This window comes from Falco peregrinus, chromosome 5 (genome assembly GCF_023634155.1).
Source record: "Falco peregrinus isolate bFalPer1 chromosome 5, bFalPer1.pri, whole genome shotgun sequence".
Lineage (NCBI taxonomy): Eukaryota > Metazoa > Chordata > Aves > Falconiformes > Falconidae > Falco > Falco peregrinus.
This window is the reverse complement of record NC_073725.1, coordinates 30,950,903-30,978,731: the sequence shown is the minus strand read 5'-3', so window position 1 is coordinate 30,978,731 and position 27,829 is coordinate 30,950,903. Positions and strand designations below refer to the sequence as shown.

General features: G+C 37.7%; 1 protein-coding gene across 7 annotated transcripts in view; it reads left to right on the top strand.

Moving 5' to 3' along the window:
* ITGB8 (integrin subunit beta 8) overlaps window positions 1-27,829 on the top strand; it is a 69,149-nt gene that overhangs the window by 13,895 nt on the left and 27,425 nt on the right. For all 7 annotated transcript variants that reach the window (XR_008747225.1, XR_008747224.1, XM_055804094.1 and 4 more), the window contains exons 2-13: window positions 1,197-1,282; window positions 3,962-4,136; window positions 6,903-7,149; window positions 8,953-9,118; window positions 10,842-11,000; window positions 15,921-16,016; window positions 16,111-16,200; window positions 18,827-18,961; window positions 21,923-22,328; window positions 24,606-24,831; window positions 26,411-26,514; window positions 27,651-27,814. Coding sequence is in view for 5 of the 7 variants with exons in the window: in XM_055804090.1 (XP_055660065.1) it covers window positions 1,197-1,282; window positions 3,962-4,136; window positions 6,903-7,149; window positions 8,953-9,118; window positions 10,842-11,000; window positions 15,921-16,016; window positions 16,111-16,200; window positions 18,827-18,961; window positions 21,923-22,328; window positions 24,606-24,831; window positions 26,411-26,514; window positions 27,651-27,814 (2,054 nt within the window). In the remaining 2 variants the exon portion in view is untranslated. The remainder of the gene's footprint in view (window positions 1-1,196; window positions 1,283-3,961; window positions 4,137-6,902; window positions 7,150-8,952; window positions 9,119-10,841; window positions 11,001-15,920; window positions 16,017-16,110; window positions 16,201-18,826; window positions 18,962-21,922; window positions 22,329-24,605; window positions 24,832-26,410; window positions 26,515-27,650; window positions 27,815-27,829) is intronic.

Here is a 27,829-nt window from a genome sequence, read left to right as displayed (position 1 = left end):
ATTGTAGTACATGTTAGCCTGATACAGCTTTTTACTATGAGAAGTTGCTCTAGTTACTTTGGAAAGAGAAGATGGTTTGCACTACTACAGGTTGGAAAGAAATAGCCTGAGAGACAGTACATGCAGCCAAAACTTTGGATGAAAAACCTTTCTTCAAACTGTTTTGATATGATGATATGCACATTATCACAATGGACCAATTAACAGATCTAGACTTTCCAGTATGCAGTAATTCTTTTTTTGTTTGTTTGTTTCCAGTATGTTTTATAATATGCCATGCTGAATATGCCACAAAGCAGTGCTGTTAAACAGCACTACTACTGTGCTGGGCACTGAAGAGTCATATTATGTGCCTTCCGCACAACTCTTGGCAGGCATCTTCTGTTTGGTGTAGAGGCGCATTGGTCTACAAGAGTCTTGTGCTGAAAGGATGCACTAACGCTGACATTCAAATTGAGCTGACCGAGGCCCTCGAAAATTCTCTTCTCAATTCCTACTGCCATAGTTTCATAGCAAAGAGTAGTAACTTAAGCAATGACCTATAAAACAAAGATGTGAAAAGGATATAAAGGACTTCACTGGTAGACCTGTTAGTAGGCACATTTTTTGCAGTTGTTTAGTATAAAATGATGTGTCTTCAATCTGTGACACACATAATGTTGGATAAATTTGTATTCGCTTCTGAAAAAAAAAAAAATAATATCTGCCTCTTCTGGGAAACTATTCATTCCAGAAAGTGCAGAGGGGGAATATTTATAGAAGGTGAGAAAATATTTTGGGTTCCATACGGAGTGAATAATGAATAACTCATTCAAGTGTAAATGACTTAAAAGGAAAACGTCTATGAAGAGATAAGCTACCTGGTAAATTTTTTTCTATTAGGCAGTAAATCAGCAAGGTACATGCCAAAGATTAACTTTCACTTCAGAATTATTCTAAATCAGGATCTTAAAAATTTGGCTTTGAGAATGGAGTTTCATTCAATCTGTACATACAGTTCTAGACTAGATTAAAAAAAATGCTGCAAGTATTCCTTCACCGGGCTGCCTTTGTTCTGTTTTACTTCTGTTTGGATACATTGTCATCACTCTTAATGTGGTGAAGTAATTTTTGAAATCTTTGTTTAAAATTAGGTATTTTACAATTCCCACATATCATCATAAATCATGAATGTTTGGTTTTATGTTTCATTGCAGCGGAAAACAGATGTGCCACTTCAAATGCAGTAACATGCACAAAGTGTCTTGCTTTGGGTCCGGAGTGTGGATGGTGTGCTCAAGAGGTATGGTGTTTTGCTTATTTACATTTGACTTTATATTTTAGCTGCTTCTGATCTTTATAAAGATAAAAGGCTTTTAAACTGTGAAAATTATAGTGAGAAATAGCAAGAATGTCTTTAAACAACCCCTGGAGAGAGAACGTAAGAAATAGTGTGAAATATATTTTGTTTCCAAAGGAGAAAATACAATCTTTTATTTGGAAAATTGCAGTAATTTTAAAAAAAGTGAGAACTTTTTAATGCATTCCATCTGCTTTGTAGACAGCTTTGGCAGACTTATATTAGCTTTGAGAGTTCAGTAGTTTTTGGCTTCAAAAGCAAAATTACTTATCAGTAATTTATGCTGTCCTCATTATATAACGAAGCAAGTGTATACATACATGCCTATTGCATTTAGTAAAAGGTTTTACTAACAGCGGGGTTAACTTTGACTTCACCATATATTATGACCCTGTCACAAATGGTCAAAATGATACTTTTCTTATTTTGACACTTGAAGCTGTCAGTTCTGAGACTTATCACAGAAAATAGGAAGAATTATTCTGAAATTGTTATTGCTTTGCAAACTATAAGAATAGAAGAATTTCTGGTTCTGTTTGACAGAAGAAAACAGTTGATTACATGATTTGAAGTAAGGCTGGACAGAAGAAAACAGTTGATTACATGATTTGAAGTAAGGCTGGACCATTTTAAGCACTTCAGAGGAGCAAGGTGAAGACTATCCCTGGCAATTACAAGCTCATATGCTTTTGAAAGTCACATGCAAATTATCTGTAGTAGCTTTCAGGTTAGCAGAAGAGGTAGGTAAGTTCCTAGAGTGTGCCTGGAGAAGATAAGGGATGTAAGGCACTGGTGTAACTTTATCTGAGGTATTGTGTCTTGGAATGATTAGTCTGCAAAAATATAGGGATAAGTAACACAAGGATGGATAGAGGCACGGAGGGCTTGTTTTGGAAGAACCACCTTAGGGCATGTGTAGATGGCACAATGGATTACAATGTGGAGTGGTCCATTATTGTGCCCTGATGGCCTCTCTTACAGAAGGTACAGTTTTATCCTGCTACATCTGTATTTATCATGGAACAGCACTTGCTAGCTTTCCAGTGCCATGGAGCTGCAGTAGGTCTCCTTCTAACTAGGTGCTCAGATTTGACCAGGTTTCACTTCTGCTCTGCTTCTCTTGCTTAACTTCTCCTGTCAACCCTGAGAGCTGTTCACGAAACCCGGGGGGGTTTCAAACCCTCTGAGACTGCGCTTTGAGAGCTGGTTCACCTACACACGGTCCATAGTTGTGGAATGGCAAATCCCATATTAATGCAGGTGGAAATTTTCCAGAGTAAAGTTACAGGAGCAGTTTTCAGTTTAGCATGCCTGCTTCATTTAAACAATATTTTTAATGAGAGAATCAGCTGCGAGGAACTGTTGAGATGCTTTGACTGTACACCCCCACACAGTGAACTACAGAAAGTGCTACATATCTATCAGTCATTAGTAATAATAATGAGACTAGCTAAGTTCTTTAAACACATTAAAATCTACCTTTTTGAAATGTATATACATCAAAAAGGGTATATAAATAGCAGTAACCTAAAAAAAGCAGTGTCTGTTGTCCTCAAAGAAGGTTATGGAAAAAATATATCAGAAGTAGACTACAAAAATGGATTGAAACTTGAAAAACAAGATACATAACTGTTGAATCTCATTCTTCAGGGGCTTTCTCTGGCCTTTTTAGGGTCTGGATGACTATTCTCTAATACACAGTTGGTTGTATGCACTTTTTGATTGTTTATTTTCCCCATTTGCCTCTGAAATATCAGAGACTGTCCATTGTTTGGTCCCCAGCTGTGGCTGGGATGGACCAATGCTTTGAAAGAGTACAAAGAATCTTGTCTTTTCTTCACTGCATGATCAGGATCATGTTAATTATCAGATTTGTGGTCAGGAAGGAATTTTGCATTGGATCATGTTGGCACAAGTTTGGCAACTTTGCCCTTTTCACTGCAACAGAGGATGTGCTGCTTCTGAGATCATCCTACTAATAAACACTTTTTGGTTGTTACAGGGCCTTTTTCTGTTGGTGGCATCTTAAACTGTCCAGTCCCGTAGACATAGCTTCCTCTTTCTGGGGATTGAAATAAGAGTCCAGCTGGTCTTTAGATTTGCTATAGGGTATGGGGTGAAACTTAAACCTCTGTGATAGACAAATTCAGGTTAGATTAACTGAAAGCTGACTTCTGCTGCTACTTTTAAATATTAGCCTGAGTAACAATATCAGTGGATTCCTCCGAAAACTAATCTGTTTTGATGTTGTGTGAATGACACTTTCTTGCTATAGCTAACTCATAGCATAGCACAGAACATTTTTAGTGACATAGTGACAGTACATAGTTTCCTTTTTCTCCAAAGTCAGCTTGTTCTGATTGTGCAAGATCCTCTTTCTCATACAAAAGTTTTGTCCTTTGTAGAAAAAAGTAATTGTGGCAATTAGGTTTAACTTCTAATTTAAATATTTTGTAATTGCCCTTATTAGAAACATATGGCTTCCATGAACTCGTTCTACAATTTATGCAATTATAGTAGCATATTTTATTGTTTCAAAGAGTATTATTTTGTTTTTCTTTTGAAGATATTACAGTTGGGTTTTTTTCAGCTCAGATTTTTTTGTACTTTTTGTCTGAACAGGATTTCATGGCCGATGCAACACAGAAGGGACGCTGTGACACTGTTTTCAACTTAATGAAAAGAGGCTGCCAATCAGATTTTGTAGAAAATCCAACAGTTCGTGTCACAATACCCAGTGACCATGAAACAAATACACAAGTGACACCAGGAAAAGTTTCGATCCAACTGCGTCCAGGTTGGGTTGTCTCTAACATATTGCTATTATAGTCCATTTATACTAAATATAATAGTATTAAGTACAGATACTTTTTGAAGAAGTGTCTGGAATAGTTATTTTGAAGAACAATGCTGTAACGTTATACTGTAGGACCATGATGGTATCGCTCCCATATTCAAGTACAGTCTTCGGCAGGAAGTGTTTCTGTCAAACACAGCTGAAGGTCAGAATAATGCAAGTAATAAGTGGGAAAGGTATTTTAGGTAGTCTTTTCTGTTTTCTGTTGTGGTTTCGTGATTCTTTTTCTTTAGTCACTTACACAAATAGTTTTCCCTTACATGCATATAAACTGTATTCCTTACTGGAAGTAAATTGAGTTAGAATTCCTTAATTCTACCATTTGATAAGCTTCTTGATTATTTGAAGTGTATTGATTAGACAACAACAAAGACACCAAAGCCAATATACGAGAAAGGACCAGATTCCTAAAGGAGACTTAGGTATTCACTGCCTAACATTTAATTTATAAAACGTGAGACAACTGGCCCTAATTAAACCTACAAGTCCCTTTACGGATCTGACATTTTCTAGTATATCTATTTGCCCTCATCTGAACTCAAGTTAAATTAGTGTTTGTTCTCTGGCTCTAAAATAGCTGTAGCCAGCAACAGAAGTGGAAGGTGATCTAAACGGATGCAGGGTATGTTTCATATCATAAAATTTATTTTTTTTCTTTCTTATGCAAACAATAGTTGGAGAAAAAAATATTTCATTTAAGAGGGAGCAATCTTTGGTAGAAAAACATCAAGAGAAGAGGAAACATATCTTGTTGATTTTCATTGTATAAAACATAATTTTCTGTCAATTACAAGGGGAAAAGGAAGGGCCTACATGAGTGTAAAGCACAAAGGAACCCTGGTTTTCCATCTTTATAGTAATAAAACTGAGAAAGTAAGTTCAACAGTTCCTCTCCTTTCCCCATTGTCTTTCCGAAGAAGTAACTGATACCCTGCTTTGTCCTGAGAAATGGTCTCAAGAACCAAGCTAGCTCTGGATGTGTCTGTAATCACATTTATTTCCAAAGGCATACTGGAGTCATAGAAAAAACTTAGCTTTCTAAAATTTGATTTAATGAAACTTTTTGCTAGTAAATAGTGAAATTAAGTCTGGGGTTTCATATGCTTTGCAGATGTTCTTGCATCAGGGAGGCAGAAGACTGAAATTCTGAGGGCTTCAGAAGAATAACTTTAGATGTATAGACATCTTGCCCATATTTTATACCCCAGGGAAGTACACAGATATACAGCTATAGTTGTGCTTCAAAACAGAAATTTGATAGAGTATAATCATGCAGACAAAGAAGTTTTTGTTTTGGTACTGGGAAGTTTTGTCGTTGTTTATATATACCCAGCTGTCAGGATTTATGTGGGGAAAAAAATAGAAGCTGCGCTCAGCGTATCAATATATGCAAACTGGAGACCTGCAAGGCTCATTTACAAAAAGTAGTTCAATTTACATTGGCAAAGAGGAAACACGTTAAGTTACAGCACACTGAAATTCTGTTTTCTTCATGCAACACCTGTTACAAACAAATCCTGACATTTTCAGGTGGATTATGTTCAAAGACCACTGGAAGAAAGTACTTTGCATGTTTAACTTTTCTGGGTGAGACCTTTGTTACATGTACTTTAATTATGTTATCTAGCAATGTCATATGCACTAGTAAATGTCATGAATAGAGAAGTCACATTTCTGGTGGGTTTCTTTTAGTGAATTTGTTTCTGAATGTGTTTAGACAGCTTTTATTGAAAACCTGCATAATTCTTCTATAATGTCTCCCTTCCTCCTGTCCTTTGCTGTATCTTTATTGCATTATACTGAATTAGATTCTGCATTCATCACACAAAGATCCTACTCCCTCATTTCTTTTGTGAGCTCACACTCTGGACGACATAAAATAATGAACAATTTGGAGTCATGCATGACAGTACCTATGCTGCCCATACTCCAGTCACTTCATTCTTGTTGCTGGCATTACAGAATATTAGGCAAGCAAAAGCATGGGGACTATTTTTAGTGGCTTCCAAAACATTAACAGTTTTCTTACATACAAGAATGTGATGAGGTTCTGCAGGAGAGGCAGACATTTGTCATCCTGAAATAAGAGTTCTGTTTTGAATATGCCAAAAGATGGATTTTTTTTTTTAATATTAAAACCTATTTTTTAAAAAAAAATATTTTGATCCTACGAAGTTTTTGCATCAAATCTTTGAAAGTAGATTGGTATAAATTTGAAGCATAATTTACATGAGTTTTCCAGGCTGTGCTGTCTTTATGGTACATATATAATTTCAGACTCCTCTGACAAACTATTGGCAGGATATACTTACTTACTTTCTTACTTAGAAGTGTCAACCCTGAAGACTGACCACAATTTGTATGCAGATCTGTGTCCTTTGTGAGTCATAACTGCTTACTGATACTATGCCAAAGGGATTGCACAACCAAGAATTTAAAAGAGAATAGGGAGAAGTCAGATTTTTACAATAAATTGCACAGTGCTCCTGCAAGAAAAAAAAGGCAAGATGTTCTGCAGAAAGCCCCTTTATGGCTTATTTTTGAACGATGCTTCAAGGTTTCCTTTACTCATGGGAGGATCTCTTGTTTGTTTTTCTGCTTGCTGACACAAACAATTTTGTGCTGAGGTTGCTGCAAAAATAGATGTATTTTTAAGAGTGTCCATTCAAAGATAGTAAATAAACTTATTTGTTTCCTTTGAATCAGGAAATGAAGCAAACTTTATGTTAAAAGTTCGTCCTCTCGAGAAATACCCTGTGGATCTTTATTATTTAGTTGATGTCTCGGCCTCTATGCACAACAACATAGAAAAACTAAATTCCGTTGGATTTGCATTATCTAAAAAGATGGCGAATATTTCTCTTGATTTTCGACTTGGATTTGGATCCTATGTGGATAAAACTGTGTCACCCTATATTAGCATTCATCCAGGCAGAATCCATAACCAGTGCAGGTATGTAGTCTGTATATTTACTGTACCACTGAGAAATTATTTAATTACACACATATGCATTATGCATATTTATTTTTAAGGTTCTTCAGAATCTATCTTTGTTTCATTATACCTTGGTTCTCCAGCAAAGTTCCTAAGAAAATGCTGAAAATTGTTATACAATGATTACTTCTGAAATATCTCGTTGAGTGATTCCAGAAAAACTGTTTCCGTATCAGAAAAAAATGTGCTTTACGTTCTTCAGCAAAACATGCCAAACAACATGCTGCTTTGGTAGATTTGAAGATGTTTTGCATTTAATTTTATAGTTAACTGTTGTGTTCTTAGTTATTTTCGATATATATTGCCTAGATTTATTCACAAAGTTTTTTACTTTCTGACCTAGGACTTTTCTGGAGTATCATCATGTATTCATTAACTCTTTTCTTATAACTCTGCTTTTGTAGATGTGATGCAGGTTCTTTCAGCTTTAGTGAACAAAAGTGATCCTCTGATCTAATTTCACAGTTGTAATATGAATGAACCCCCATTTTAAATAAGAAAGGTGTTCTGGCTTGCATTTCTTTTTTCATACCACGTCTTTTATACCTTGCGTTCAACACTTACATAAAGTGAGGGATCACTTCCAAAATGCCCTGGAGAACAAGATTATTCACAACAAATTCAAATCTCTATAAACCATAATTCTTGGAAAAGTGAATATTAACTGTTCATACCTTCTTGCTTGTTACTATCTTTCCTGGGAAGACATCATCCAAAGTTCTGTGAAGTCTGTTTCAGTGGGTTTTGAATTGGGCATTAATAGTGGAATTCGTTAGATATAAATTATGTATAAAACAGTCATCTAGACTGTCTATATAATGAAGTGGAAATTAGCATTTCTACGACACAATTCATTTTGCCTAGAAGTAGACATCTGCAGAGGTATTAATCCTTACAGTGCCAGTTTCTCTTCATTGACTGTGAATTGAGTTGGGGGCTGGCAGGTTTTAGTCTGGATGCCTACACTTTATGCAACAGAAGTTAAGTGAGTTGAAACCTGCTCAGCATCTCTGAATCAGAAGAGCACTTCAGTTTGTGCTGTAAATTCCACTGCTGTAATGTAAATGGGTCACAGAGCAACGAACTGTGTAAGTGCTGTGGCATTAGCTTACTTATGTCAAACTTCATACTTTCTCCCTTATACATAATTTCAAAAAGTATCATTTACAACTAAGATGTTACTGAAAATGGAGTTTCCCATCCCTTTAATGAGGTAACTGTCACTACTCTCAACATTTCTTTTATGTACATTTACTTACTACTAGAAAAGGTAGGGACTTAAATTTTATTTGAGTTTTGATCCAGTAGCCTGTGTAGCGATCTTTTAAAGGGTCTTAATGTTGCAGTGTAATAGCCCTTTCTCAAGATAATGAAAAGCAAAGCTTTCCTGCTCCGTAGATGTTCCAAAAGCGATCATATACTCTCTGAGATCATACCATCACTCACGTTGTGTTTCTTTTCATTCTGTACAGAAACACTATATATGTACTGTTAGTATATCAAGTTATATTATATAAATTCACATAAAATACCCCCCAAAAATTTGTTCATAATAAATTAGAACTAATTCCCACTAAGTTTCATTTCATGTGGAGTTGTTCTTTTTTTAAGTGTTGCTTTTACTGTGCATGTATACCTCTTCATTAGTAGCAGGATTTATGGGTTGGTAGGGATGCGATATTTATATCTCCCTCAAATGGAAAATATGGAATGTGTTAGACTTTTGGGTTTTTGTTTTGTTTGTTGTTTTTTTTTGTACAGTGATTATAATTTAGACTGTATGCCTCCTCATGGTTATATTCATGTGCTATCCCTAACTGACAATATAGCAGAATTCAGAAATGCAGTGAATAAACAAAAAATTTCTGGGAATATTGATACACCTGAAGGAGGTTTTGATGCGATGCTCCAGGCAGCTGTGTGCCAGGTAAGAAGCTTATTAACAAAAGACTAAAAGGTAGTTCAGACACAGATATATATACACATTGGTTACAATGGTGCTCAGTCCTAGGCCTGATAATATTTTCTTCCTCCTTTTCCATCCTTTCCCCCTTAGCTATACACTTCTGTTTCCCATTGAAACTGAAAAAGGAGAGCATAGGGAAATATTTGTCAGTATTGGTTAATAATGTTGTTCAAATTCTGGCTTTAACCAGCCTAACCAACATAGGATGGATGATGAAAGCAATTGCTTCTTGCTTGAAGAGACACATGTATTAATTTCAGTCAATTACAAAATTGATTTCAAAAATCATTAAAGCCCTCCTTGTGTTCCTAAGTGAAGACATACCATTTGACATTTCTTCTACTTAAGAATGTATTTGAAAGCTGAAGGATCAGTTTGGTATCTGCTTGTGCAGGTAAGGAAAACAAATGCATTTCAATGTTATCTCAGTTTTTAAAGAATTTATATTTAAAATCAATACAAATCAACTAAAAATTAATTTTCATATATCGATAAAATTTCATCACCATCTTTCCTACGCAGAAAAGGATGGAAAAGATTTGCATCAGTAGTTCCCAAGGTATAAGCATATTAAATGATAAGAATTTGCTTGCTCTAAAGGGCTATTTTACATGTTGTTTTTCTTCTATGCATAGTACTGCAACAGAAATTATGAAAATTGGCCAATTTGTGGGTTTGCTAATGCTTTGTAAGTTACTTTTCCTTGTCCTCTTAAAGAAAGCAGTTCAACTCCTGTCCAGATCACAGGCTTGGGGTGTTTCTCATCTCTTGGGATGATGTCAGGACAATTCTATCCTGTGTATCTTCATATTCTTGTTGTTGGAGCAGTAGAATGATTTAAGGACAAAAAGTAATCCAAACTGCTAAAAATGAAGTTTGGCCCAATTTTATTTTCAAATTCTGATGAGCGGTAAAACAGGTAAATAAAAGCCACTTTTCATAGACATTGTGATCACAAATTATTCTGGAGCTTTGGAAAAATCTCTTAAAATTCAGTGTTTCTCATTGGACATACTCCACACTTAAGACATGTGAACTCTAGAATAAGTGCTTCCAAAAACAATAGAATGGAAACATTCATGAGAATGAAGTCTTTCCTGCTAACTGAATTGTGAACCAAAATGGATGAGAACAATGTGCCATTCATAATGACCATCATGAACTATAATTTATATTAATGTGCATTCATTTTCCCTACAATAGAACTTTATAACATGCTCCATCTTGCTTTAACCAGGACATCACTGTTGCAAGAGGTAGCAGGTTAGGACATGAAGCTACTTTAAAATTCGGGTTGCTGTGAGGTACATAGGTAGGAGGAGTCTTGAAGTGACAAAGTGAAATGATGGAGTTTTAAGAGCAAGAAGTTTCTACGGTGCTGGAGGAGAATCTGGGATTATTTAAAATATAACCTGTTTACATATAAAACTTAAAATACCCCTTTTTTGGGGGAATGCTGTCTAGTGTTGTCTGAGGGAGGCTGATGCCTAGTGTGTAAGCTGGAAGACACCACACCCCTCTGTACTTATTATCCCTGCTGTTGTAAGAAGCTTAATCCCGATTCAGAGCTAGGAGGGAATGAGTCTGAGCATAGACTTTCACGTTCATTTTTCATTTTGTTGATTATTGGTTTAGAAAATATGTAGTTACTGCTTTCTTATGCTTAATTTTGTTTTCATTTTAGAGCCATATTGGATGGCGTAAAGAAGCAAAACGACTGCTTCTTGTGATGACAGATCAAACTTCCCATCTGGCACTTGATAGTAAATTAGCAGGGATCGTAATTCCCCATGATGGAAACTGTCATTTGAAAGATAATGTGTACATCAAAGCTACGAGTATGGTAAGGTATATGTCATAGATTCTGCCTTCAGAGAAGCAGTGTAAGACTGTAAAGGAGGTTTTTAGATTGCTGTCAAAGCATTGCTTTTATTTCAGTTATTGGAATAGTATTTTCCCAGCTAGGCAAGTTGTGAAATGAAGAATCAATCACCTGGAAATACTGACATTCTTTTTGTCTGGGATAAAGTATTCTGGAGTCTGAGACAGCAGTACAGAGCAGAGGATATGTCACTGGTTTTGGTATGGTTTTTTATTACCATCTCATAAAAATCACACACATTGTATAAAAGACAAGTAGGAAGTGTCTGGTGTGATACTTTGCACAAGAAGCAGCCAGTAATATGTAAGAATTGCACAATCCTGCTAATAAGACAAAGGTAGTGGTCATGATTTATGGCCAGAAGATGCATAGTCACATTGATTGAAAAAGCTTGGTAAGAGTAAAACAGAAGACGTACACAGTGATTATCTAATTAAACCATGATGGACTAGAAAATATACTTGTGCCACAAAGCTTTGCTGTGGTGATGTAGCATTAAATATGTTTGAAACTCACAGTATAAAGCCAATGCATGGTAATACATACCTGTGCAAAAAGTTGCATTAAATCCACTGTAGCAAAATAAAAAGCCTTCAGCAGATATTTTTAGCTTTCAAAACAATTCCTTCAAGACTCAGTGACTGGAAAAAAGGATATTTTTTTTCTAAGATTTGTACTTTTAAATTGCTTTGTCTATTTCCTTAAGTAAATATGAATCACTTATTTAAGAAACATGAATCACTACTTAATTGCCATGTAATCACCAGAAAGCAGAAATATGAGCTGTGGTACCATTAGAGCAGATTACAGTTTTATTCTCAGTGCTAGATGCACTTTAAGCATATAGCCTGTGTTCAGCCCAAACCAGCAATGTGCTAGTGAAGTCAGCGAGGGCTACATGTAAATTAGGCTAGACTTGAATCTAATCCCAGCAACCAGTGTTTATAAGGATGGTGGGGCAGCGTGAAGCAGATGCTGTATGGTGTGTGATCATGAAGTACAGGAGGTTTCTGGGAATTGGTGGGTGTTCAGGACCTTGCTGAGTGGAGGAGGGAGCTGAGCCTGTGCTAACAGGAAGGTTGTTTGGATTTCCAATATCTGATGTTCTTGCATTCATATACTCCCTCTTATCACCTCTTGGATATTCCCTCACAGATGTCAGGATTATTTATTTCCCTCTAGCCAGCCTGTTCAGTTTCAATATTCCTACAGTGTCCCTGAAATAAAAACAATCCCTTACTTCGTTCTCCTTAATGCAGATAATGCCGAAACTTTCCTTTCCCAAAGCACAGCATACTTACAGGTCATGGTGTCCCTATCTTGATTTCCCACCCGCCCGGTTGCAGTGCTATAAATGAGAGGAGTTTTGCTCTGCTTATTAAACAGTTGATGAAGGTACAAATCTTTCTCTGGTGTTCAGGATTCCTTTGGTAATAAAGACATTGTCTGTTTCAGAAAAAAAACCCTATATTTATTTTCTGTCCAACTTGAGAAATGAACTTCTGTTGCAGCTGGAAAAACTCACCAATATAAAATAAAGACAAAATTAATGAATCTCTTTCTAAGCAACTATGATAGATTGATGGCTGACTGAAGAAAGTATTTTAATTGATACTCTGGATTCTGGTCTGAAAGATCATGATTTTACTAGAATAAGATTTTATAGAATAAGAAATCTCCATAATAATTTCTATTGATAGCTTTTATGAAATAAAATAGTCTTTTTAGCCAGTCAAATTAAATGACCTTGAAAGATGCTTAAATCTGTGGTGGCACATTTTGGTCCTTCTGGCTGCTAGCCCATTTTTTTTTTTCAGCCAGGGGCTAATTCTGGCACACCTACATAACAGTGGGCATGCAGAATTACATATTTTCTGGAGTAGATTTGTCATGACACAGTAGTAATGGTAGGTGTACTCATTTCCTGCTTTTTTTTCTTCTCAGTGGTATATGTGATTATTTTAGTTACAGAGAGCAATAAAGAACAAGTAAAATCAGGAGGAGAAAAAAAAAAGACTATTTGATACTTAAATGAAATGTCATGAAAGGCTGTCAGTTTTTTAAAAAATACATCATATGAAACATATTTTTGCTTTTTTATTCCTTACTGATGCAATTTTGTTGTGCTATGATAAATTAAAGAGCCATTTATTATCACATTGTTTTTCTACTTTGATTCTTAGCTTCTGGAAGTCTTCACAAGATTGCATTTTGGTGTATTTTCATTTTCTCCTTGTGCCATTTAAGAGGACTTTGCTTTATTTATTTGTGTAAGCTTAGCCTCTACATCAGAAGTGTTTCCAGTTAGTTAATTTCTGCCTGTTTCTTTCTAACTTTTGCTAAGCAGTCGCACAGAGGTCAGCAAAAAAGCATAAGACATGAAAGAAATCTAGTCCATTTTAATTAGATCTGTGCTTGGTTAACTGTATTGGTTAATCTGTATTAGTTCTCAGCTTAACACAGTAGGTTAAAATAATAAAACAAATTATGTAATTGGAACAGGAAAGATGATCTAAAATGAAAGCACATTCACCTTAGCACTAGTAGGAAGAGATAAGATAAAACCACGTAAAGTACAGCAAGGTTTTCATAGGAAGCAAAGTGAGGTTCCGTGAATGACCAAGAGTTCCTTATGTCATCTCTTTACATGCTTAAAATGAAAAAGACAGAGTGGGTCTGTGGATGCCCTTTTTTAAACTCTCTTGTAATAAAAAGAAACATTTTCTTTCTGATCTGAAGTGAGACTAATGTACTGCTAACCAAGCTGGGCACTCTAGTTAAGAGCTGATAAGTAGATACTTGTAAGCAGACTAGGTAGTTTGTTGATCCAGTCCCGGCAACCCTTGCACATCTATGCATGTCATCTCTTGACTTCAGTGAGCTTGATCTGAATAAGTTTTTGTTTCATGAGGGCTTGGAAACCCATTTCTGATACCACTGATCCCAGAGCTCTACTACTAGTTGCACAGATGTTGAGCAGCCACTTTTTTGGAATTCGACATGTCTAGTATCATGTCTTAAGCAAGAAGGTTGACTTATTTGACCACCATCTCATGATCTGTCAATTCACACATTTACAATGCAGGAGGTATTTGCAGAACATCTGGCTTCACTCACCCATGTCCTGGGACTACTTGGTGTGTCTGTGACCTGCCGGCCAGTTGCATGTGGCCTGTAGGCTTGGGCAGTACAATGGAGGTCCCACCACTGTGCTCTGTGACCATGGAGAAGGAAGGAGGGCTTAGGACTTAGCATTCTGGGCTACTGAAAATGACAACAGTGCCACTGCTTGCCACAACAGTTCACCCACAACTGCTCCATAGTGGGAATGCATACTTGCTGGACTCTCATATATGGCATATTCCCCCGCTAGAGCTGTAAGAACGCCTGTTTATTGCTGTTACCTACCTTTCATGACTTATCTTAAGGAATATAATCTCTTACCAAAGGGTAGAAAAGTTGAGAGAGGCGTGAACCCTGGCTGAGATCAAACTGCAGCAAGAAACTCCTTTGTTCTTTCAATATGAGGCTCTTTATAATGGTGCAATATGATGGAAAACAGATTTTGTCCCCTTGCATAACTTTCTCAGCTGTCTTGGCAGTCAGCTAGGAGAGCAGCTGACTTGCAGGGTGCCTTGAGTAACAAGTGGCACTCTAAGGAGAAATGAATTGTGCAGGGAAACTGTTTGTACAAGAGCAAGACAATATGGTACAGATGGTTAAGTATATCAGACAGATAAAGACAGCAGAAGTATGTGGGGGAAAGAGGTTGAAGGACCTGATGTAACCGGAGGTGTTCAGATGCAATCTCTGTAAGGGGAGACACAGGCCAAGGCCCCAGTCAGTTCTTTATGCTTAGTCATGAATTTTAAGTGTTGAATTTACTTCTTAAAAATATTCACAAATGTATGGTAAATAAGCGGTGACTTTCAGATACAGTTTTTTTAGAGTACTGGAGCTGGAGGGATCTCACATAGGGTGTACGAAAGTGTACAAAGCCCACTGGGACCACACAGCCAGCCTTGTGCTTCCCCAGATCTTGGATGAAGGGACAGCAGTGCACCTCTTGTTCTCAAATCCATGTCAGATCTATCAATGAGAAGTGTAGAAGGGCAGGTCACTGGCACAGGACATGCCGTCATAGGTACTTCACCAAATAGAGCAATGTCATTACTGGGGAGGGACGTGGAAGTCATGCTACCTTCTTCAAGCACAAGCATGGTCAGGAAAATGTAGCAGGTCGTCACAGTGAGGACTGGAGGCATCACTCATAAGGCAGGTCTTGAACATACAGAGAAGGAGAAAGCTGTCAGCCATAAGTAAGACACGTACAGAATATTGACACTGCTAGAACTTGACCCAGTGGCTGCATTTAGCCGATGTGTCTGATCCCTGGTGCCAAAATACATTTTTGAGAAACAAACTTTTAATTACTCTCCTTGCTCTTCCAAGAAGTGCACCTTATCTTGGTGCCCTGGTGTTGTACTTTCTCACTGCCTTTTGCACAAGAACCCACCTGTCATTTTCAGGAATCTTGTTATTCTTCTAGGTGGGCCATGGACAACATTATATCCATATTTCTTAAGCATCAGACTCAAACCAATACATAGTACTGTATGAGTCCTCCCACTGTGCAGCATCCCTGCATAGTTGACAACAGATAAGCCTGTCACAGACTGGCTGATGCCCTGATGGGTTTTTTTTTTGTCATGATCCATTTATTTGGTTGGTCCCACCTTCTTTTGGATATAGGCCTGGCAATTCTCTGTACATTTAGAAATAAGGATTGGGGTAATTTTGGAATTCCTTATTGTGTCATATGTGAAAAATAAGGTTTTTTCCATACTAATTTGCAGTCTTATTTTCTGTTATATTTTGCAGGAGCATCCATCTCTTGGGCAGCTCTCTGAAAAATTGATTGACAATAACATCAACGTTATTTTTGCAGTTCAAGGAAGCCAGTTCCATTGGTATAAAGTAGGTTAGAAACCTGATTTTTTTTTCCAATTTTGAAAGCACAATATTTATATTAAAAATTAAAACTGTGCATAAATGATTGTATTTTTTATAGGATCTGTTACCTCTGTTGCCTGGTACTGTTGCAAGACAGATAGAATCACAAGCAGCAAATCTCAATGACTTGGTGGTGGAGGCCTATCAGGTATGATGAGAGTGACAATGCTGTACACCATATTTGTACAGGGATTCTTCACCTTTCATAGTCTAAAGTTTGAATTTCCAGGAACCTGGTTTCAATCTGAAGTCCACAAGGATAATTTCCCTACTTTTATGAGTGTCCAGGTTGGTGGGTAACACTATCCCACGATAGCTCTCAATTTCGCAGGCTGTCAGGTCTCAAAGCCAAGGGCTAGCACTTTTTCCTTTCTCAGGATGCTTCTAAATACGCTTTTTTGGTTGTCTGCACCTGCTGCCATATAACTTCAAAAGAAATGCCTGATTTATTTGAATTTTGGCATCTCAGTTCTTTAGCTACAGACCAGACACCACTGTCTAGGCACCATACGAATTCAGAGCAAAAAGACAGTGTGGTATCTAGAGGGGTTTACAGCATCATTCTTAGAAAATGGACAACAGGTGGGAATGTACAATGAGATAGTTTGACAACAGTGGATATTGTGGAAAGCAGGATTTGCACTGCATGAAGTAGCGTAATAACTTGGAGTTTTGAGGTGGGACAGTAAAGAAGAGTTTTGATAGGAATTTGAGAGGCAACAATGGAAATGGCTTTGTGAAATCTTGCCTGGAGTTCTCAACTGAAAGTAATAGTACAGGAAAGAGAAAATAATAGTATGGGAAAGAGCATCAAGTTGTTTTCCACAAATGCTTTACAGGGAATGGAAGCTTGAAAGTGGAAATTGGCATCTTGATAATGAATGAAAGATAGCCTGGGAAGAGGGGGGCATAAACAGCTTTGAAAATGAAGCCAGGTAGCATACATTTGATGTACGGCACAGGGAGTCCACAGGGCAGCATCAAAATGAACATCATGGGTTAAATAGTTGAATGCTGTTAAGGTGTGCAAGTTACAAAAATGCAGGTTCCAAAAGCTGGAAAATCGGTTACAAAGCTATATGCAAGGTATGAACTTGTATTACATTATTTTTAATTTATTGGACATGGTGGCTGAAATTTTCCATTGTACAAGGTTAACCACCTAAATCGGGCTGTTTGCTTTCAGCAAATTGGCTATAACGAAGAACCAAGTCACATCTCTGTTCCTAGTCAATAGAGTGGGTTTGTGCACATTTTTCTTACTGTCATGTTGGAAACATTGTGTAGAAGGCAAATACATTCAAAAGCAGAGGAGGTTAGGTGTGATCAAACTGCAGAGGACTTCTCACTGATACTGTACTTTCTCTTATAAAATCAAGAAATATCATTCTGAATATGGAGGTTTGCAGGAAAGTACTGGCAAAAAATGTTGATGATCATATCCTTTTGCATGGCACTTTTACACTGTCCATCCTAAATTGTATCCTGGTTTTCAGAGCGCAGTGCAGGGCAAACATTCAAGGAGAGGAAATGAAAATTTACAAAATAATTATTTAGTTCAATGGAAGATTCTGTGGGACTTTCCTGCTCCATCCACCCCCAGTTTGCTCTTGCCTTATTTTCATTTTTTAGACAGTATCTTCCTTCCCATCCTAAACTTCATTGGACTTGATAGTTTTAGATTTTTATCATACTTTTAGGGGCTTGTAATATACAAACACATGGTGAACAGGGCTTGAATGTTTTGCCTTCTTGAAAGCAAAAGTACTTAGATAAGAAAATAAATATAGTGTTGATGTTCGATGACAGTGGGCCTCTTGCACTCTTGTTCTAGGCAAGGAAACCTTAGGCTTAGTTGTGGAAAACCCTGGCTGAAAATCCCTGTCTAAAAAGCCAGCGATGAGTCACTAATTTTCAAAAAGTTACTAAGATAAACATGTGTTCAGATTCATGTAATTAAATAGCCATTTATAGCAGTAAAAATATCCCACTAAACTAATTTTTTAAATAGTAATATGCCAGGAATTTTAATAATATCTTTGTGCAATTTTCAGCTTACAAGTTTGTACAGAGCTTTAGTGAATTTTTAAAAGGTTAAGAAGCAACATTTCTTCTTGGAAGGAAGTAGCATTTTAGAGCATGTAGTAAATACAAGTTGCAAAGTAGCTAGCTTTTTCATTATTTCATATTGCAACAAACTCTAGAGGGAATCAACCAGTTGTTGACTTATATAGTCCTAGCTGACTGAAGTTAGTCAGTAAGAATAGTCCCAACAGGCTTTCAGTCATCCTAAGGTTTGTTCAGAGAAAACTTTTCCAAGACAGATGCAAAATATCAGAATTTTATAAAGTGTCAAGTCAATTAGGAACCTTTTCTGCTGGATAACAATAGTTGTATGTATGTGTACTTTTTTATTTTAAATGTGTGGCTAAAAGGCAGTGTTGTCTCTTAAACAATAAGCAGTTTTTGTTGCACACAGTTAGAATAGATATTCAAATTGCAAAAAATAGTCTCAAAACCATTTTAGAAAAGCTGAAAATGTTTTTATCTGGAAAATGTAATCCTTTTTATCAGAATTAACAGTTCACTGGCTGTGTGTATTTGGAATGTAATCGGGTCTTTATATGGGAAACAATGCTTTAATTCATTCCTTTATTCACACAGACAAGCTTTCTGCATTTTCAGTCAGACATAGTCGCCATACTTGGTGTTAGTCACTAATGCACATTATATGTTGAGATGCAACGTGACTAAAACTTGTTTTCTGGTTACAGAAACTAATCTCTGAAGTGAAAATTCAAGTGGATAACCAGATCCAAGGTCTTCATTTCAAAATCACTGCGATCTGTCCTGATGGAAGTAAGAAGACTGGCATGGAAGGATGTAAAAATGTGGGATATAATGAAGAAGTATGTTGATAGCTCTCATTCTTCAAGGAACTGGAATACTTGTTTTTCTGTTTGGTTTGGCTTCAGTGGTGTGAAATCTTCTAGGGATTTGCTTAACTGAAAATGGATTCATATGATTAATTATCACAGACTCTCTATTATTCTCTGGTCTTACTTTTCCTGAATCTTTTTTTAATTCTCACTAATCTCGTGAACTAAGGCTCAAAGCTTTTCCTGAAAGCTAAGTCCATTAAAATTCCCCTGCTTTGTCCTCCACTGGGCACAATGACCATGTTCATTGTGGTGAAATCTGTATGTAAAGAGGTTGAAAGATAATCACCCATACAAAGGAATCACTGGAATTTGTGTTCCTTGGGTCTGTACTGGATGCCACCTTTCCCTTTCCTTGCTTTAGCAGTCTTCATGCACAGTCAGAGTTATTTTAATTAGTTATTTTATAAATCAAATTAATAAAATTATTTATCCCCATTTGGTTTGGTGCCGCCTACAGAATTAAATGAGTTGTAAAACTGGAGCATCATCTACCATGAAAACACAGGGGAAGATATCTGGCTAATGTAAAGAACATGGTTTTCTTCCCAGAACAACCTCTCCATCCTTGATATATTTATTTAATTGCTTGGACTAGTAGAGTAATCCATTGAGCTTGCCAGGAAGAGGTCTGTGTTGTTGGAGAGCAGGGTCAAGGAGTTCTTTCCTTCTTGACATGTACATATGTCTCAGCTGGTATGATTTTGCTTGTGTCTGTGTGTAGAAATAGCAAAACTAATCAGTAGATTAAATATCTGAATTTTAAATACATTAATTTAGATGTATTTTATGCTCTTCTGAATTTGGTCTGCGTGACTTGCAGCTGATTAGCTTCTCCAGTTTAAGGAAGGTTTGCTGGTTTTCTTCGTAACTCTATTCTCCATTGTTGTTCCCTGTGCATGTCATAAGAAATAGGGCTGGAATTTGTTCTGTTTAATGAAAAGAAAAATATTTATATCTGTTTCTTTTTAATAAAAAGCCAAGGCATTTGATTGTAAAAGATTGCATGTGGTCCTAAACCTCTACTGCTGTTGAAAATGAGCCATCCTCAAGAGATTAATTTATTTTAACCGTAAATCCTCCTTTCAGTATTTGTTTACAGGCAAAATGCTTTTCCTTAATTCTCACATTCCTTTCATTGTCTAATCCTTCTTCCTTCCTTTTTTTACCAAAACACAAAGTGTATTATATTCAGGAAGAATCCTGCCTCTTCAGGGTGCAAAACTAACTTCGGCTATTAGTGAGTGTCAGCGTTCACAGTGCTGCAGTTATTTAGTCGCAATACGTTTAATCTTTCTGCTGCTGTGTTCAGACCCATCAAATTTTACAATTTGTACCCAAGACATGATTTGCTATCCCCTCTCATCTCCCTTGCATTCCTCCAGTACTGCATTGTGCACGAAGATGATGTTTCCTAGCAGGGCTCTGTGGTGAACAAAAAGCACATTCTCTAGCTGCAGCCTGTCCCCCCTTCATGATACACACCTGCCATATGAATTAATTGCTACATAGCCACACTTTTGCCCTGTAACTGAAGGGAAGAAGTCCCCTGCTCGAGAGGGTCTCATGCAGCTGAGGGCTTATGTGTGTAGTGATGCATTTTGAGAAATAAGAAGAAAGGCAAAGGGCAAGACAAAGCCTCTGTGCCCCCTCAATATGACATTAAGCACATGCTTGTGCATAGCATTCTTCTCCTGTTGTCCCTGTAGGCAGCCGCAACCCCGCTCACCACAAAGCCACCATTGTCCCCAAGGGCTTGGCTGTTCTTGTGTGGGGGTGCAGCTGGGGGGGTAGGGAGACAGTGATGAGAGATGAATGGTCTTAGTCTTTGCGGGTAATTTCAACCTCATATGTAATCAGTTTCTTAGGTTCTTCTTCTTTTTTTTTTAATTTGGAAATCTGTGTTCTTTGATGGTAAATAGTAAAGGTATTTGCTTCTCAGGGGCTCCTTTCTTGCCTTTTCCTCTTGATTATATTTTCTCTGTGAGGAGGTGAAGAAGTGTTGTTTTCTGTCAGCAGGCTAAATAGCTTTAGTGAGAATACCCTGTCAGAAGCCTACTGGTCAAAAAATCCCCCCAGACAATTGTGAAATGCAAGATTGCTATCCAGTGAAAGTATCAAACACCAGAGTTTTCAAAGACTTTTAGTAGCAATTGATGTAAACACTATGGCAGTCATCTAGCCACGAAAATGATCCAGGGTCCTGTGCCAGGACTCCAGAAAGCCACAGGGGCTGCTGCTGCCATGGGCACTACTGGGATGAGGACCTGCGGCATAGTGGTGATGGCCATGACACGGCCAGGAACTAGGCACTGGGTCCGCCCTGAAGCAGCACTTGGTCTGCCCAGGACCACAGCAAGAGTAGCCGGACTCTCTTGCTCTGTCCCCATCGCAGGGGTTGGGAAAAAATAAGATGCTACTAAGGTGTACGCTATTTCTGTGGTTTTTTAGGAGTAGATAGGGCCATCCAAAAAAAATGTGTGGTTTCTAGTTGCACAGACCATTTATGCAGCAATAACATTCATTATAGGTTCTTTTTGGAAAGAGTATCTGTTTCTGTTGGTGTATTGTCTTGCTCAATCCAGTCCTAATTCTCATCTGAGTATTTCTATATTATAACAGAATGTATAAATTAAATAATAACAGGAGGAGGATAATTCTATTACTATTTAACTTGTAATAAACCTGTATTTTGTGATTATGCTTTCTTAACATGAAAAGTAGACTTCTGTCAGTCTTCTACTGTTAGGATTTTAACTATATTTGTGATGCCTGTCATTACTGATGTATCATATTTGACAAATGGCCACTGTGTATTTTGTTATTATTAGCTAGTGCACGCTCATATACAATGTAAGATGCTACTTTACTTATGTGTTAAAAATTATAGGAAATAATAATGATGTAAAGTCTGTCTTTATTTCTTCTTAGGTACTTTTCAATGTATCAGTTACAATGAATGGATGTGATACAACTGGAGGAAAAAAATATGCAATACTTAAGCCTATTGGTTTCAATGAAACCGCCATCGTTAGTGTGCAGAAAAGCTGTGCCTGTCAGGATGGAGACAGTGCAAGGCACAAAAGAGTATGGGCTGATGAAACTTTTTCTGATGACAAACAGTCCCATTGCAGTGACAACAGCTGTAGCTCTAATAGAGAGACGCTTCCTTCTGAGAGGTGCAGACAGTACTGGGACCAGCCCATCTGCAGTGGTCGAGGAAACTGCATAGACGGAAAATGTTTCTGCTACAAAAACAAGCTAGGCAAAGTATATGGCAAGTACTGTGAAATGGATGATTTTTCCTGCCCGTATCATCAGGGACACTTATGTTCTGGTAAGCTACAGAGTTTCTGCCTGTATTTTCTCTTTTGTTTTTTGTTTTGGTTTTCTTTGGTTTGTGTTCTGAAGCTCATATACATGATGCAGCTGAAAACAACGATATAAAGCTGTCAAGTACAAGAGCTGTGTGTGCAGAATTAGTGAGTGAAATGTCCTGAACAGCCTGGTAGGAATCCATGCTTCTGGGCTTTCTTCACCACAGAGGTACGCACTGTCTTCTAAACTTCAAGCACTGCTTTTTGGGGGCTTTACTGAGTTTTTTCAAAGTTTAGTTTTTAGATTTTGTCTTAGATTTTAAGATTTAAATCTCAAACTTCTTCAGAAGTAATAATACTGATATCTCAGATAAAACAGTATCATTATTCCAGAAAGTAAGATACACTTCAGTCTAATGGGAATATGAGATACGAAGATATTAGGAAGGAATCTTCCGGACTGAAGGAAGAAAATAGGAGGAAAACTTCCAGATGAGGTTCAAATTTTCTAACACCCTAAATCAGTCTTGTGAGAGATACAGTGACACTTGATTTCAAATACTGATACATATGCTAACACGGTTCTGAACACCTGCTCCAAAAAGGAGAGTATAAGTGAAACATCAACAGGGAGAACTGTTAGAAATTCTTATTCTTTTTGTGGCCTACTTTATGTTTTTAAAGAAATGAAAAATGCAAAACATCTACTTCTTAAGTTAGTGTTACTAAGGAAAATGGGTTTGAATCACTTATCATTACTGTATCTCGACCAGAATTTTTTTTTCCCCTCAGAAGTAATTAAGTATTTTAAAATCTGTACTCCTGTCCTGCCTGCTTTCATTTCACTGTATACTGACCAATGAGTGAATTGAGCGATCAATTTTTTTGACCACAGTTGGATAAATTGAGATTAACTCTAGGGATTTAAGTAAAGTTGTTTTGGTTTTCCTCTGCTGGTGATCATGAACTTCACATAAAATGAAGAGAAATAATGTTACCTATTTCTTTAAATACTTCATTCCAACACAAAGTATTACCATTCATCTTCTCACTCTTCTTCCCAACCCACTTTGCAAATTTGCTATTTCTTAACCGTAAGCAGACCTTTCAAACCTACAAGCTCCTAAAGCCTGAGATGTGGTGCCCTGGTCAGCTTGGGAGGCAGGAAGAGCTTTGTCTAAGAGGTGTTGGAGACTGTCACCTGTGATGAAGTCCTGCCCTAGGGTACCACAAGGGGAACCTGCTGCTCAGGGCCATGGCTGAGCAGTGTGCCTCTTTGTGGGATGTTTTCCAGTGCAGAGCCTTGCTCTGGTATGTCTGATGAGCCCCTTTTCCACTCCATTTTGCCCAGCCCAGGCAAAAAATGGGGCAGCCTTTACCTTGGCCTCACTCCCGCTTAGGGAATCCTTTCTGTTTGATGGGACTGTCTCCCTGCAGCTGCTCTGTGGATCCCTGCAGCACAAGAAGGGCCATCACAGTCTGTGTGAAACTTGGGTACTGCTGAGGCACAGTTGAGGAGACCTCATGAGATTTGCTACACCTGCCTGTGCTTTATGCACTTTCTATTTCTATATTTCCTAAAGGAGCTCTCACACACTGTAAAAATATGGCTAACCGTTATCAGGATGTCAGTTGTGCACCTGTGTAAATGCTACAACATGGAAAACACATGGGTTTTGCCCTAAAGCTCCCACTGCTTTGCGTGGAAAATTGTAAAGGCCATCAGAGGTTCTTCATAGCCTTTGAATCCTTGAGGCTGTGCATTTTAAGTTCTTACTAAACAACCTACAGTTCATAAGCACAGCGTATCCACCTGTCCAGCTCAGTCGCCTGCCCTTTAGAAGAGGCAGAAAAGCAGTGCTGTCATGTGTGCTTCTGAAAAGAGAAGAAAAAACCCAACCTGGCATATGCAGTTATTATTCCTTCCTCCACTGAATCTTGCTGTTTATTTGATTTGAATGCGTTCTTACTAAGGAGAAGTTTGTTTACTTTGCCTGAAGACTGTTTTCCTGATTGTTGTGTAATTTTTAATCCCCACTGCTTTGATCCAAGGCAACAGGGGAAAAATCTGGTAAAAGGTTTTAGGATGACATCAAGGTAGCAGCTTTTGTTCAACAGCAAAGAGCAGCCATAAGTATGCGTCATGCTGATAATTTCAGCCCAGATTGTTAACTTAAAAAACGAATTAGCAAACCAAGGTCTATAATAGCTCACCAGCAATGCAAAATCTGCAAATAAACATTTACTTTCTATGTTTTCATAAAAGCATATGACTCAAGACTTACCTTATGTTGTAGGTAATGGTGAATGTGAAGCTGGTACATGCAAATGCTTTGCTGGCTGGGAAGGTGACCGTTGCCAGTGCTCATTACAATCGGCAAAGCACTGCCTGAATTCAAAGGGTCAGATTTGCAGTGGAAGAGGAAAATGTGTATGTGGAAAGTGTGAGTGCACAGACCCGAGAAGCTTTGGCCGTTTGTGTGAATATTGTCCTACATGTAACAAAGCCTGTGAAGAAAACTGGTACGTTTCTTGTGCGAGATTTGACTTTTTAACTCTGTAGCTTGGCTAGATGTGTGCTGTATTTCTTGGATATTTAGACTGTAGGAACAGTTTGTTCTTGAGACTTTTCTCTGTGTAGCTGAGGGGTTCACACTGGCAATTAAGAGAATTGCATGTCCGTATCTCTGTTCGCCAGACCAGCTTTCTGGAGTCAAAGGAGGTGTGTCCTGTGAGTATCGGTTTTTCATACAGTTATTAAAAGATGGTTCTTCATATGAAATCTTCCAGGTAGGAAATAAGCCCCATAAATTTGGAATTTTTAAAATGGATTTTTAGGTCCATTTCAAGAGTAAATCCTACTCTTGAAGGCCACTAAGTCCAATAATGTTGTCCAGATTTGGTTTGCACACTCCTTACGCTTCTCGGCTGCAAGAAGGAGGTGTGGAACATGAGCAGATTGTCACTGCCATTGATCAGCAAAGCAGGTCTTACCAGAAGAACACTCTCCTTTACTCAGTTTTAAACCACGTAGTCTTTGCATTGCTAGTTTTAAAGTATGTCATTTTTCCTTACCCATGTAAAGGAAGGGGCAGTGTGGAGGTCGAAATGAGCATCCCAAGGAGCAGAAAAGCTAGACCAAGGTCTCAGTGGCACACTGACCGGTGCTGGCTTAAACAGTCGATGAAGCCCTGTCCTTGGGCGCAGCTCTTCTATGCCCTCCTGTCAGCACATATAATGTTCTGCATCCCACTGTGGCAGAGAGGGTGAGAGATCAGCCTTTTATTGGAATGGGAATCGGGATCAAAACAGAGTTGCTGTTTATTTGTATTCACTTGAATTATAGCTCATCTGGTGAATATGCTGGAAAGCCAAGCTGGGCCATATCTGAAAAGGTGACTGCTAAGACTTCGCTAGATAAAATGCAGTTGGCCTTCTGGCTTACACTTGCTCAAAGCTGCTGTGAAATGTGTGCCTTTAATAAATTCTGAAGAGGGAAGAGCTTTGTTAAAAATTCAGTCAGGGCTTTTTCAGGATCACGTGACACCTGTGTCATCTTCTGCAAGACTATACAGTGAAGATGGCAACACTGACAGCGCTGCATTCCACTGTGCTGCTGACCCTCTGAACTGTCCTGCAACGGGAGCTTAACGTGCCTTTCTCTTAACATAGCATCGAAAAAATTATTAACAAAGCTGTGTTTCCTACACCTGTCTCTACCTTTCAGTTCTAGCGCGCATGCCAATGAGGCATAGATAAGGAAAGACTGGGACTGATCTGGAGGCTGATAGCTGACGTGCTGGATCCTTAGCTACACCGCCCGAAAAACTCACATCACGAAATGCAGAACAGGGGCCAGATGAAGGTGGCTTGAAGCCAAGGATATGTTTTACTTTACAACTTCTGACTAGCTGGTTCTGAGAAGCATCACAGGGATAAAATGCTGAGAGAAGCATCACATTTCAGAAAAAAAAATAAATGTCACAATGTTTTTGCTAATAACAGGAAAACATTATGTGCAAGTGATATGTCAGCCTGTTGATATGATCTAAGGGAAGTGCAGAGAAAGACGTGGGGTTTTAATTACATTTTTATTTCACAGGAATTGTGTTCAGTGCCATCATTCTAACAATGCATCTCACACAAAACTTGACCAGTGCACAACCTCATGCACTTACTTGCTGCATTATATTGACCAAACTTCAGGTATGTGACATTTTCTAGGTAATTCTGCTAAGAGGTGAATTTCTGATGCAATTAGTAATTGAATTCACTGCTGTTACAATGGCTTTCAAATGTGCATCATATTATTACAATAACAAAGCAAGCGAGCAGGACAAAAAGAATAATCACTCATAGCTTCAGGGAAAGTAAAAGATAAATAATAACAGGAAATGTGATTGGCAAGCATTGCTAAATCAGATTTCCCAGCTCCTTGAGAAGTCACATCTAATAATAATGAATCCTTCCTGAGCAATGCTTAAAGAAATATTTATAAAAATCTCTTATGGCATCTGTATGTTTTATTACTTGGAATATACTGACATTATTTGACATTACCAGAAATGAGGAAGAATGAAGTAAGAATGTTTGCCTTATGTTCAGTAATGTTTAAGTATTACTTTCAAGTACAAAAAGCTGCACAGTTGTGAGGGCTGTGGAAGAGTAAAATTGTTTTTAATAAAATCTCATAAAGCTCAATCAGACCATGCTTCAAAAAAAATGTGGGTAAATGGTTACCTTTTTTCACTTCACATTTTTGTATGTCTTTTTATCTTACAGTTGTTGGTAAATGAGAAAACTAACTGTGAAGAGTTTTCTCACGATTTTAATATTAATTAAAGAAAGCTTACTGTGTGAGAGAGGTCTACCAGTGAGGAGAGCACTGGACAAGAATTCATCAAACCACATTTTCCTTCATATTTCACCAATGATCTGCACTGTAATCTTGTGAAGATTATAAAACTGTCTTGGCCCCATACATCTCTAACATTTCATTCTGTTATTCTGTTTCAGCTATAAACTCACTGGTTTATGGAGAATTTATGGTGGCCAACACAATGAAGCCTGAGTCTTAGTTCTGTAGCTTAAAGGAATAATAGTTTCACCCTTTTTCTACCATGGATCTTAATCAGAATTGCCTTTCTTGATATGCTCCACTTTAAAAGCTTGCATATGGCATTTTTTCCCCGTAACTTCCCCGAAGTTATTTTCCTTTGACTTTTATCAGGCTGATGTTACATTTATGTGACATTACTATGCGGTGGTAGATACACTTGGGTTTGAGGGATGTGCCTATTCTGTACATTAGGCTTTACGCTTGTGTTTTCATTTTGTTGCAGAATGTTTCTCTGGACGAAGCTACTTTAGAGTCTTTTCCATAATCTTTATAGTTACCTTTCTGATCGGGTTGCTTGTTGTCCTTATCATCAGGCAGATAATTCTGCAGGGGAGTAGCAATAAAGTTAAATCTTCAGCTGATTACAGAGTATCTGCAACAAAGAAGGTAATTGATTTCAGA